Source organism: Manis javanica, chromosome 2 (genome assembly GCF_040802235.1).
Source record: "Manis javanica isolate MJ-LG chromosome 2, MJ_LKY, whole genome shotgun sequence".
NCBI classification, from domain to species: domain Eukaryota; kingdom Metazoa; phylum Chordata; class Mammalia; order Pholidota; family Manidae; genus Manis; species Manis javanica.
In genome coordinates, this window is record NC_133157.1 from 13,134,874 (window position 1) to 13,147,996 (window position 13,123).

At 50.5% G+C, this 13,123-nt stretch overlaps 1 protein-coding gene across 4 annotated transcripts in view; it reads right to left on the minus strand.

The window, feature by feature from the left end:
• Nucleotides 1-1,602: 1,602 nt before the first annotated feature.
• GSN (gelsolin) overlaps nucleotides 1,603-13,123 on the minus strand; it is a 53,615-nt gene continuing 42,094 nt past the window's right edge. For all 4 annotated transcript variants that reach the window (XM_017673098.3, XM_017673085.3, XM_017673079.3 and 1 more), the window contains 9 exons: nucleotides 12,845-13,060; nucleotides 10,924-11,057; nucleotides 8,652-8,742; nucleotides 6,653-6,823; nucleotides 5,880-6,054; nucleotides 4,714-4,838; nucleotides 4,386-4,463; nucleotides 2,575-2,635; nucleotides 1,603-1,982 (listed from right to left, as the gene is read on the minus strand). In XM_017673098.3, the coding sequence (XP_017528587.3) occupies nucleotides 1,813-1,982; nucleotides 2,575-2,635; nucleotides 4,386-4,463; nucleotides 4,714-4,838; nucleotides 5,880-6,054; nucleotides 6,653-6,823; nucleotides 8,652-8,742; nucleotides 10,924-11,057; nucleotides 12,845-13,060 (1,221 nt within the window). In that variant the 3' untranslated portion in view covers nucleotides 1,603-1,812. The remainder of the gene's footprint in view (nucleotides 1,983-2,574; nucleotides 2,636-4,385; nucleotides 4,464-4,713; nucleotides 4,839-5,879; nucleotides 6,055-6,652; nucleotides 6,824-8,651; nucleotides 8,743-10,923; nucleotides 11,058-12,844; nucleotides 13,061-13,123) is intronic.

Consider the following 13,123-nt stretch of genomic DNA (forward strand, 5'->3'; position numbering starts at 1 on the left):
AAGTTCCCTGGGCAATTTGATCAGCCAGCTTTGGAAACAACAGCATAAACAGACACCTTTCCCATCACATAAACCCTCACCCTGGTTTCTATTCTAAAATTATGCACAGAAATTTTCACTCCATAACTTGGGTGACAGTGGGGTGGGAGAAGGCGTGGAACAAAAGGGGTAAAAACATGGGGAGAAAAGACCAGGACAGAGGGGAGGGAATGGGATCTGTACCACAGCAGTTCCTTGGACTGGTTTGGAACCTCCATGGAGAAAAGGTTTAGAGGCAGAAGTTCATGGAGTATCTGAAAGGGACTCTGACAACCTGTGCATGAGCAGAGACTCAGGGCCCAGGGGACCAAGTGGGTGGGACACAGAGGAAGTCCCTCTCCCAAAGTTGAACACCCACAGGCACCTCTTGTGATGGCAGCTGCAGTTATTTCTCCAAACTGCTCTGGGGCAGCAGAGTGACTAGCGGGAACCAGGGGAAGCAAGGCGGTTCCGGGCAGATGGCACAGTATGTGGCAGCTATAAAAATGCATCTTGTCAGACTTACAGGATCATAATTGACTAAAGGCCCCAGCTGCTGGCTTTGAATTCCATCCCACAAGTGCTGCAAGGCCACACCTCCTAACTACTGAGTGTAGTGGGGAGATAAGATACACCATACCCGCTCCTGGGAGACACAACAGCTTTGTAGGCTGATTTGACTTTAGCTCAAGGACACTTTGAAATGAACACATACTTGTACATCAATGTTCAGAGCAGCATTATTCACAATAGCCAAAAGGTGAAAATGATCTGAGTGTCCACTAATGGATGAATGGATAAATGTAGTATGTACACACAATGGAATATTATTCAGCCACAGAAAGAAATTTTGATACATGCTACGAAGTATATGATCTTGGAAATATTAAGTGAAATAAGCCAGACACAAAAGGACAAATACTGTTTGATTCCACTTACATGAGTCACCTAGAATGGGCAAATTCAGAGATGGAAAGTAGAATAACAGTTACCAGGGGCAAAGGGGAGGGAAAAAACAAAGAGTTACTGTTTACTGGGCACAGCATTGACCTTGGGGATTATGAGAAAGGTTTGGGTGTAGATGGTGGCGACAGCTGTACATTATAAATGTATTTAATGCCACTGAATTGTACACTTAGGAGTGGTCAAAAATGAGAAATTTTGTTATGTATATATAATATAAACAATAAAAAACAAAAATGGAACCAACCATTAAAAAAAAATTTTTTTTTTTTTTTACTTTGTATTAAGGACTCCCCCAAAGCTTTGCAGAACCTCCCTGGATTGCACAGCCATGTAGGATGGCTTCCACCCAACCTTCTCCCTACCTCTCCTTCATGGGGTAGGATTTGCATCTTGGTCTGATGGCTTTCCAGCGTCCCCTCCTGATTTCCATCACACAGGCAGTTCCCTCAGGAGAACCTCCACACATTTCATCTCATCTTGGCCTCTGCTTCTTGAAGGAGCAGGATTAACACACAGGGTGAATGGAGCTCACCCCCTGGTTCACAGGCACATGCGAGGCCCTTCCCTGGGCACTCTCAGAATAATTAGTAGGACATACTGCACCCCAGCAGGCTAACACACTTCAAACAGATTTTATTGAATTCAATTTTCAAAAGCACAGATACTTGAGACAATTTTGCAAAGACCCTGAATTTCTACAGGGCTGTTTTTGGCTACTGTAAAAATGTACACACACCAGAGTGGCCCTGTTCACTGTAAGGAAGGTCTCTTTGAAGGATGACAGTTATAAAAGGCACTGACCAGGAACGGGGTGGGGCCTGCCCTTCCTTAGGCAGCCAGCTCAGCCATGGCCCTGTCCAAGGGGTCCACAGACCAGTAGTTGTCATCCCAGCCGAGGAACCAGCCCACGAAGGAGGGAGGTTCAAACCCTTGCTTCACCACAGTGATGGGCGTCCTCCTATCTCGATTAGCTGGATCCGTCTCGATATACCGCTTAGCTGTAGACACACATGCAGGGAAAGGAAACCCCAGGAGTCCTTAGTACCTCCCTCAGCAGGGAGAGGGTGGTTCAGGGCAGGAGTTGCCTAAGATGGCTTTTGGTCCCCCCGTCTCTAATGCCCAGTACCCACACTGGACGCCACTATCACTCAAAGGCAGAGGACACTTGACTCCTGTCCAACCCCACCCAGGAACACAGGAAGGGGCAGAGCCACAATTTAATCTCTTACTTCATAAAAGTCGTAACATTTTGTGCTCTTGCTGTCCACTATAGGGAGATATTTAAAAGCCAGCTTTTGGGTTCCCAGCTCCCAAATCAGATCTACTCGGCTCTCAGGGATCTGCTTTCTGACATCTCGACCTTGACAAGCTCAGTCTTGGGCATCTTGGAAGCCTGAGGCAGTTTCTATCCATTCCTTCCCTTCCCTGGCATGACCTGAAACTCCTGAAGGAACTGACCCAGCCAGGCTCACGACGGGGGCTACGCATGGAGGAGGAAGACCCCAGCCCCCTGTCACGAACTCCCAGACCCGCGCAGGAAGCTGTTCCCACCGCACCACATGGAGACCCACAGGCACACTTGGTCCTCACCAGAGGTCAGGGCTTCCGTCTTTTCCTCTTCTTGGGAATCCTTTCCAACCCAGACAAAGACCTGGAGGTGAGAGATGAAAAGCGAATGAGGGATGCTGACCAAACTCACTGCTGGAGGAAGAGCGGGAGGTCCCAGGAGCTGAATGGGACAAAGTCCTCAGCTGGCAGAGCCCACAGACTACGACTGGAAGGACTGGGAAGAAAGGTTGCCAACTGGTGACCTACCTGCATGCTTTGCTTGTCCACCCACCACCCCAGATCGGTCTGCAAGGTCTTTTAGGGAAATTTAGCTCCAAGCTGATTCTATTAAAATCTAGAGAGCCACGTTCTCTTGAAAACTTGAAGGATGTGGTAATGGTGTGCCTTCACCCTCATGTGGGCAAAGCTGAGCAGCAGCGGGCTGCCCCCTTGGACAAGCTGTTCCAGTTTGCCTCGGGCTCCACAACGCCAGTCTCCCCAACCAGGTAGCTCCACTCATTGAAGCTGCCAGCCGAGTGCTATCGGGCAGCGAGTTTGAGATTCCTCTCCAGAAGTCCATGAGTGACCCCTGCACAGGCATTTCTCTTTGTACAACAAATGAGTGGCCCCGCAGACGCTCACTGGTTGGTCACCCAGCAAATATTGACTGAGAGTCTGCATGGTGCCAGAGCCCCGTGTCTGGGCCGATGTGGGCCTGAGGCCTGGAACCGAAACAACTCACCACCATTACCACCATTTTGAGCTTTAATACAAGTTTTGTTACACAAAAAAATCTATTTAGTGGGTTTTTATGTGTTATCTATACTCTTGCATATCTAAAATATTTTTTGAAGCACCTGTCACTGGTAAAATGGTATGAGACAATAAAATAACAGACTTTATTTCTCTTAACTTATTTACAAATGTGTTCCCTAATAAACTGGAGGGCCCTCCATAGTAGGTATTATGTCTATTTTGCTCATCACAGGATTCCAAGCAGTCCAGCATTTTGCATGGAAGACAGTGGTGCTTAATAAATGTTGGCTGAGTGAATGAATAAACAGATGGACAGATTAAGTGACCAGTGGAGCAATCAATGACAAGAAATGAATGGCTCAGGCTGCAAACATTTTGGTACTGATTTTCCAACTGAGGGTCCCAAGGAGCAACCCTGTGGGTAGAGGGGACTCTTCTGCCTGCATGGCTGCCACTTATAACACTGTCGCCAACTTGAAGGGTTATTGACTGCCGTGCCCCCTGAGCATGTAAGCCCTGTGAGGGCAGGGACATGTGTACCTATCTACTGCTCTATCCCCAGCATCTAGAACAGTATCTGGCACAAGGCAGGTGCTCAGTTAATAATGGTTGACTGAGTGAATGGCACTTTGCCCTGCCAAGTCCTACACAATAGCCTTCCCTAGGAGATGAAGCAGAGCCTGGAGCCCTCTAAAACAGGAGATGCTCTTTGAAACAGGTACCACTGGACAGTTTGTGCCTGCATATGATATGCTGCTAAGTTCAACATTCGTTACCAACTTCAAGAGTTCATACTTCCTTGAGGCCTGGGAGAGAATGCTGGTCACCTGATGTGCATTTATCTGGGGCTTCGTGATTTGCCGGGGATTTTATCTACATCTCACCTTGGGCGGTTATGCAACGTAGGTGCTATCACTCCCACTTTGCAGATGAGGAAATGGAGGCTCAGAAAGTGGAAGAGGGTAGCAGCAAACCAGGGACTTCCCCAGCAACACTGGCTCTTTTAAGTCCTTCTGGCAAGTGATCTTAGAGCTGGAAGTCTGGCTCCTTCCACTCCCTCAGGCCCAGAGAGCCTTCACCTTCTGTCCTTCACCCACCTGGTCCCAGGTGTCCAGGAGCATGACATCATCAGTGGCCAGGTCTTCCTGCATGAGCTCCCCAGGAACCTCTTCGATCTGGGAAGGAAGAGAAGAGGCTCATGAAAGCGCACCACCCCGGCCGGCTTCCTTCCCCTGGGTAGGCTTACTCTATTTGCTCCCCTCCCCCCACCCCCAGGGGAGTCGCAGATCCCAACCAGCAGGGGGATCCTTCCTGTGCTCTGTGCCATCAGAACTGCTTCTCCCTGCCTGGCTGCCCAGCGCCCTGGTAGTTGGAGCACCGCCTCCCAAGGGGTAGGCAGAGGTAGCAACCTCTGCAGGGCCTCACCACAAAACGTCCGATCTTGTTGGAGCAGGCAAAGAGGCGAGGAGGGTGGGCGTCCATCTTCTTGTCCTTCAGCCGTGGGGACGTGCGGTAGGCGGCCTTGCCTCCCAGGGCCTCCCAGAAGCTGTCTGTGAGGGGAGGCCACACCAGCTGCCAACTGACACCACCAGCCCCCAGCACTTCTCACCAGACCCCAGACAAACCCAGCCCCACACAACCAACTGCTCTCAAGCCCCACCCTCCATCTTAAAATCCCAGGGGGCAAAGAGGGAAAAGGCCAGAGGGAATTCAAAGGTGATGAAACGAGGCCCAGAGAGGGCAGACTTGGCAGCAGACACACAGCCAGGACTACTTCTGGCTTAAGACTGATGACAGCCTGACAGGATAGGGATAATTATCCCTGCTCAACAAATGAGGTGAGAGGTTCAGAGAGGTTAAGTAACTCACCCAACATCACACAGCTGGTAAACATAAAGTCAGGACACAAATCTTATCTGACTCCAGTCCCCAGATTCTTTCCTCTATATGTGCTCTGTCCACATGTGGCCATTGAAATTCATTCAAACTAAATACAATTAAACATTCAGCTCCTCTTTGTCACTAATTCCCACTAGTCACATTTCAAGTGCTCCTCAGCCCCATGTGACCGGGGGCCACCAAACTGGCCCTGGCGGACAGGGAACACATCGCTGTCTCTGAAGTCGCGGCAGACCGCTGCTCTAGACCGGGCCCCTCTTGCTCCTCTCTACCCAGCATCGGCAGGAGGGAACGGCTGCAGGGACTGAGGGCTGCCATTCGGAAGCCAGGTCAGGAAGTTCCTGACGTATGTTCTGGAAACAGGGCTGGCTTGCAGCATTTCTGTCCATGGAGAATCTAGGATGAGCAGACACGGCTGCTCCTGGAAGGCTGCTCTCCTGTCCTCCGATTTCAAGGCTTCCTAGCAAGTGACCGCCTCCGCCAGCAGCCCAGCCCACGCTGAGCTCTCCTTTCTCTAACTTTGGAGGCCTCCTCCTCACTGACCTTAGCCCTCATTTAATCCAACCAGCTTTTCTTTCATTTACTAGGCACTGAGGAGGGGTGAGGATATAGAGCCCCGCAAGCAGAAAGAGGGAGGAGACGGAACAGCTGCAGTCCCCAGAGGACAGCAGGACCCCGCCCCCATCCCCTACCTGGCTCGCTGCCTTCCGCCACCTGCACAGGTTGGGCCCGCAGCACCCTGAGTAGCTCCTGGGCCCCTGTCTTCTCCACCTCGCTGGCTCCTGCACCCACCCACAAGTAGGCGGCCGTGGGGGTTTTCAGGACAAAGGCATCATTGGAGTTCAGTGCAACAGCCTTGGGGATGATCTGGGAGAGCAGCGCTCAGTCAGAAACAAGACAAAAAGCTCTCAGCCCCCTCCCCACAGCCCAGAAGACCGTGCAGCAAGACCGGCTCTTCCGTGGGGACTGGGAGGAGTACCCCCCATCAGAGCTGAGGGTGCACACTGAACAGTGAGAGGCTCAGTGGACTCCCAGGAGGCACTAATGCCCTGGGGCTAGCCAAGGCAATTCTAGAATTCTGGGCTGTGTTAGCAGAGGCTGAGTGCCCATAACAAAGGAGGTCCAATTCTCCTCTAGGCTGCTCAGACCATCCTGTAGGATCATGTTCAGGTCTGTGCTGTCTACCACGACAGGGAGAGTGGCCACCTGGGCTGTAATCAGGCACGGCATCCAGACTATGAAGAACAGACTAACTGTGAGTAGTGAGCTGCCCATAATGGAAGGTGTGCAAGGGGCACTGGGCATCTTTGAGACAAGGGGACATCTAAGAGACACAATCCTGCTGCCAGGGCAGGCAGGTACAACAAGCTGCTGCCTAACTCCTCACCCAACTCCACCCAATCCTGCGTCGGGAGATCTGCGTCCGGAGGCTAACCCCTCTAGGGGGCCAGGGCCAGGGCATTACCTCCACGGCTCTGGTGGCTCCGGAGCTGCTGGCCCGGACCTGGAAGAGGCGAGTCCCGGCAGGAGCTGTCTGCCCCCGCTCACGGGAGGTGCCGCCCTTGTAGATGATCATGGGCTTCCCGCCAAACAGGCTCATAAGGTGGGCGGGCTCCTTGCCTTGGACCACACGGCTCTGGCCAGGAGACAGGAGAGCACATCAGGAAAGGGGGCAGGGGGCATCAGTCTTCCTGTGTGGCGCCAGGCTCCCACCCCTCTCCAGCCAGCATGGCCCAGGCTCACGCGCACACAAGGCCATCGTGTCTGCGTGCGGTGTGGAGTGTGACCCTATAGCACACAGGGGCTGGGCACAGGAAGGCTGGAAACAGCACTATCGCCTGAGGTCCCCCGGGCACTGCCTCTGCTGCTCTCTCCTCCCTGCTCCTCCCATGAGGACGTGCCTCGCTGACCCTGAGTCTAGTCCAAGAACCAAGAGAGCCCACATTTGCGAGTATTTCCTTATATGGAAGCACATGTATTTTCACAGACATTCTTCCAGGATGGTGACATCAGCCCTGGGCATGAAAGCTGGCACAGTGGTGAGAACAGAGCCTTCCAGATCTGTGAGGACCCCTCCTGCACAGCCAGTGCACCCCAGATACAGGCTGCAGGCAGGGGCTTGGTGGTGGGAGGGAGGGGGCAAGGAGGTCTACATTAAGATGTAGCACCTCGGTTCCTGCCCCGCATGCCCACCTCAGTTCAGATCTCAGCTGTGGCCCCCATCTAGCTAAATGTAAAAGACTATCTCATGTGTGTGTTGGGGGTATCATGATCACTTCCCAGCATGACCCACTACTGCTGGTTAAAGCTCAGATCCCAGCTGCAGCCTGGAGTGAGAATTCAGACACCTGACTCAGCCTCTCAGGCTCTTCTGATAAATGGGCCAAGGCCACTCCCAGGGCTGTTGTTGGGATTAAGTGAGCCAAGACAGTAATCATCCCACTTGGTGCCTGGCACCCAGAGAACCTCATGTCCTGTCAAACCTCATGGCACCAAGCCCACATCTGAACCTAGAGCCCTGCCCATTCTAAAGGCACAACAGGGAAAGGAGGATTCCGTCTCCTTCACCCACATTTCCCCACCCTGACTCTGCTGCCTGCCCTCCAGGGCCCCACTCCGTAGCCTAGGCAACCCTTGAAGCCCATACATCCCTTCACATTGCATTTATTTGTTCTCAGGATCAAGCTCACCATCCTCACCATGGCTTTTGGGTGGTCTGGCCCCTCCGAGCACCTCTCCAGACTCCTATCATGGCACTTTCCCAGTCCCTCTAATACCCAATGCCCCTCTCCCACTTCAGGGTCTTTGCATATACTCTTCCCTCTGCCTGAAATGTGCCTGGAAAACTCCTATTCATTCACTAGGTCCCAGCTGAAAAGTCCTTCCTTGGGGGAGGGGCCATGCCAATCTAATTAGATTCTACCTGGGATCTACACGTCTTCATACTTAAAACACATGTATAAGGGGTATATGCTGGGCCCAGAAGGGCTCTAAAGGCTTTCCAAATGCTAACTCTTTATCCTTACAGCAATCCTGTGACATAGTTACTGTGATTATCACAGTCTGAGAACACAGTGGCAAAGAGAGGCTAAGCGACTTGTCCGAGGTTGCCCAGAGGTGAAGACAGGACTCAAACCCAAGCAGGCAGACTCCATGTCCATCCTCTGAACTGCTTCACTCTGCTGCCTCTCCTGCTGCTCTCTGCCTGGCATCGCATCATTTTTGCTCAGTGTGTGATTATACAGCCATTTGCCTACATGCCTGCTGAACATCTTTCTCCCCCCAGACTGTAAATGGCATTAGGGCAGAGACAGGATTTGGGTGTTCAAGGCTGCAGACGCAGTGTCAGGCACACGGGAGCCCTGAGAATAAGTGTCTGTTGGATGGCTGGATGGATGGACAGACAGTCAGACAGGTGAGTGAACAAGGCCAGGGGAGTGGCGCAGAGGGGCGGCTGGGCTCACCTGAACAGGGGTACCTCCCAGCTCCTCATCCAGCTGGGCCGTCAGGATGGCAGATGCGGCGACCTCATCCTGGGTAGACTGGGCGCCCTGCCTGGAAGAAGAAGTGATACTCAGCACTGAGGTTTGCACAGAGCTGAGTCTCTCCTTCGGGCCTGAGAAGCCCGCAGACCTCCAGATTACAGGTAATGAAACTGAGACAGAGAAGAAAGGATTCTCTCAAGAGCAGAAGCAGGCACCAAGCCAACATGCCACACCCGCAGCTCAGCGTGTCATCTTCTTACAGAAATCTGAGCCCAACCAACAGACTTCCTTATCCTAAATGTACCCACAGGGATCCGCTGGCTCATCCCATGCTGGGCAGCACCAGAGAAGGCACTGAGACTGGAATGTGAGACGCAGAAAGGTGGCTAGCACACTTCTCAGGGTAGAGAGGCAAGTCAGGGGGCACCAAGTGCACCATGAGCCTATTTACGGGAAAAGACAGTCACTCAGCCTCACGTGGCCATGCACAGAGAAGTCTGTGAGGATGTGCACCAAAGGCCAGTGGAGACTGCCCTGAGAGGGGACATTGAGACGGCTGACTTTCTGCACCACCTCTTCCTATACTGTCTGATTTCCCATCACCAACATGTGTTATCTGTATAAGCAGCCAAAATCTGACAAACCAATGTGCTGAGGGAGCTAATTTTTTCAAAAATAACCTTCTTGTGAATTTTGTACTATGTGTGTATTACCTAGTTAAACATTTGTTTTTTTAAAGCTGCTTTTTAAAGTCTGAAGTTGTCAAATCAAGAGGCATTCTACAAAACAACTGACCAGGACTCTTCCAAAGTAACAAGGTTGTGAAGGCAAAGCCCGAGCAAGTGTCACAGATCAGAGGCAGGACCATGACACGCCACTGCCGAGACGTTGATGACTCAATGCTGTGTGGGACCTGGGGTGAGATCCTAGACCGGGAAAAAGACGCTTAGTGGGAAAACTGGTGAAATTCAAGTAAAGTCTACAGATTGGTAGATTGTATTCTATCGACATTAATTTCCTGGTTTTGATTATTGTACTATGGTTAGGGAAGATGTGAACACAGGAAGCTGTGTGATGGGTATATGAGAACTACCTGTACCATGTTCACAACTTTCAGCAAATCTAAATGTACCAAAAAAAAAATTTTTTTAAAGAAGAAATCCAACAGTCAATCATCAAAAAACCTGAGATTGCATAGCAAGAGAAATACAAATGAAAAATATACTGGGATGCCATTTTATAAACTAGAAGGTTGACAAACATCCAAAAGTTTGATAACACAGTTCACAGGTGGGGCTGTGGGGAAACAAACAGCCTCACTTGTTGCCAGTGGGAACCAAAAATGCTACAAACACATCTAGGGAAACTGTGTGCTATATATCTATCAAAATGAAAAGGTATTTGCTCTTTGACCCTATAATCTCTTCTGGGAACTTACCCTTCAGACATTTCTCTACACATGTTTGCTTAAGGTTACAAGTCACAGCAGTGCTTATAATAGCAAAAGACTGGAATTAATCCAAGTAGGCATTATCAGGAAATGTATTAAATAAACTATAGTACAACCACACAATAGAATGTTATGCAGCTCTAAAGAAAGAGTAAGGAAGCTGTGTAAGGACAGAGCTTGATCTCCAGGAAGTATTAAGTGATAAAGAGCAAAGTGCAGGACATTTACATAGTATGCTACCCTTTGTGTAAGGAAGGAAGAGAGCTAGGTAGACAGAGTCAGAGTTGTTTGTATTTGCATAAAGAATTACTAGAGCATATATAAGAAACTACTGAAAGCGGTTACCACTGGCGGGGTGGGGTTGAAGAATGGGGTAGAGAGGAACAGGGTGGGAACAAGATTTCTCAACAGACACTTTTTCATTCTGTTCTGGTTTTTGAATTCTGTGAATGCAGTATCTACCTTCAAATTAAAAATTATTTTTAATTAGAAAATACAGGGGGAAGATCAATACCTGTGCATGCAGTACTTAGCATGAAATTGTGGGAGAGGTTCTCTGTTTTTTGTTTCTCCTTACTCACGTCTCCTACAATGGACACATAGTGTATTCATAATAGTTTAAAGTTTTGAGAAATATAACAAGTGGTACTGCCTTGTGGATAATAGCCTCTCCCAGCAGAGGGCTGGCCCATCTCAGGTCCACACACCCTCACGTTCCCTCAGCCCTGCTCACGGCCTAACCCCTGTTGCCATGCCCAGGCCAGCCGCTCCGCCCCACAGCACAGGGTCCCACACCCTCACCAGTTGTAGATGATCTGTCCCTGACGGCCGCCATGACGGTAGTTGTACAGAATGATGTAGCTGTCGCCACCGTAGAACTGCCCATATGTGGTGGGGTCCACGGGCACTTTATTGGAGCCTTCGATTCTCCAGATCTGTTGGAGAAAAGCAGGGTTCAGAACTCAGGCCAGCTGGGAAAGGGCAATGTGATGGGTCCAGGTTACCCGATGAGACAAACTTTTTCTAGGTGATTCTACTTAGGGCTCAGACTGAAGTTAAATAATTGCCCCAAATCAGAGTTGCTAGGATTCAAACCCAGGTCTCCTGCCTGGATCCTTGTATCATAACTCCACTCCACCCCATACCTTCTCCTCAGAGAGAGGAGCACAGGACTGGAACTGCATGGGGGTACTGAAATGTGCTTGTAACAGAGGGCATGCTAAGGGCACAAATCAGCACATGACCCAGTCCAAACCAGGCTCCCGCCTGTTAGAGCTGTGCAACCTTGGACACTTGCTTAAACTCTGTGAGCCTCGATTTCCTCACCTGAAAAATGGGAATAATAAGAGATACTTGCTATGAGGATTGAGTTTATGCATGAAAATCCAGCACAATGCTCAGCACAGAGCAGCAGCTGTGCAGGTGACACCTCTTATTGTTAGAATTATTACTGCTGTTGTTACTAATATTATCATTATCTGTGTCTTACTGAATTGTCTGGTTTTCATAGATCACCTCCAGAAGCAGGGCCATCATCAGGTGACCTCAGAATGACCCCTGCTGGCAGATCTTTTGGTAAAGCTCAGGTGACAGTATTTTCCAAGCGGTCACGAGGCCCTGTGGCGCCACCTGGTGGTGCTGCAGAGATACTCAGCCCTCCAAGTCCCAGGATACAGAAGCCCAGAATCTCTGGAACTTGAAACTCTAGAAGGTGATGGAGTGGGATTAAACCCCACTTTACAGGTGAGGAAAGTGAGGCTCAAAGAGGTTAAGCAATTCCCAAAGGTCACACAGACAGGCTCCAGAGCTCTTTCCACACTTCCCTACCCCAAACATCTCCCTGAATCCTTCCCTCTCACTGAAGTAATAAATAAATGAATGAGTAGAAATAATACCAATGACAGAAACAGTAACAAATAAAAATTAATTCCTTCGGTATTTGTATCAAGTAGCATGCAGTCAATGTTTGCCCTAAGCGGATTCTACCCCATAAACATCTCTGATCCTCACCCCCTACCTTTCATCTTCACTGTGACCTTCCTGGTCTCAAGGTCATCTTTCTCCTAAACTATTATAACAGTCTCCTCATGGGGTCTCCACCTTCATTTTCCTGCCTCTAATCCATTTCCACTGTGAGTTTCAAAAACACAGAACTGACCCTGTCACATTTCTGCTTTTAAAGAAAGAAAAAGAAAAAACCCTCACTGGCACCCACGGTAATAGGATCAAGTCCACATCCTTGGACACAGCATTCAAGGCCTGTCTTCAGGATGCCATCAGCCCCAGGCTCCTGGGATGACTCCCTGCCTGGAATGCCCACCACTCTTCCTCTCTGGCAGTGAAGTCCTACTCATCCACTGAGGCCCGACCGAAGGGACCCCATCCTGAAGAAACTGCCCAACCAGCCTACCTCTGTTGCCCTTCCTGTTCCATAACCCCTGTGCTTGCCTCTCACCTTCCATGGACCACATAGGTCTGAGCTCAGCTCACCTCCCAGACTAGGCACTCCTTGCTGGCAAGGTAGGGTCTGACACACAGGGCCTGGCAAACAGTAGGTGCTTAGGGTATGTCAGTGGTAAAAATCAAGTAAGACCAAAGAATCCCACCCACCAAAACTGTGGTCAAAACCTCATAGAGAAACATCGTCAGGAAGCAGGAGGCCAGAGGTGCCTGGGAGGCAGTTGGGGAGGGCCTGGGCACACCTACTTTGCCCCCTAGGTACCTGTTTCTGGCCTGTGCCATCATCATCCATGCTGTGCTGGGCAGCCATGGCAGTGGAGGTGTGCAGGGTGGCGGCATCGAAGGGCACCCTCTGCACATTGGCGATGTGGCTGGAGAGGTAGGCCAGGCCCAGGCCGTCTGTCTGGTCTGGGTCCCGCCAGTTCTTGAAGAACTGCTTGAACAGTGGGGTCTCGCCACCCTCAGGAAGGACAGAGACCTGGAAGGGGAGGAGCAAGAGCAGGATGTGGCTGGGTTCAGGTCACCCTGGCAACAGGGCCCC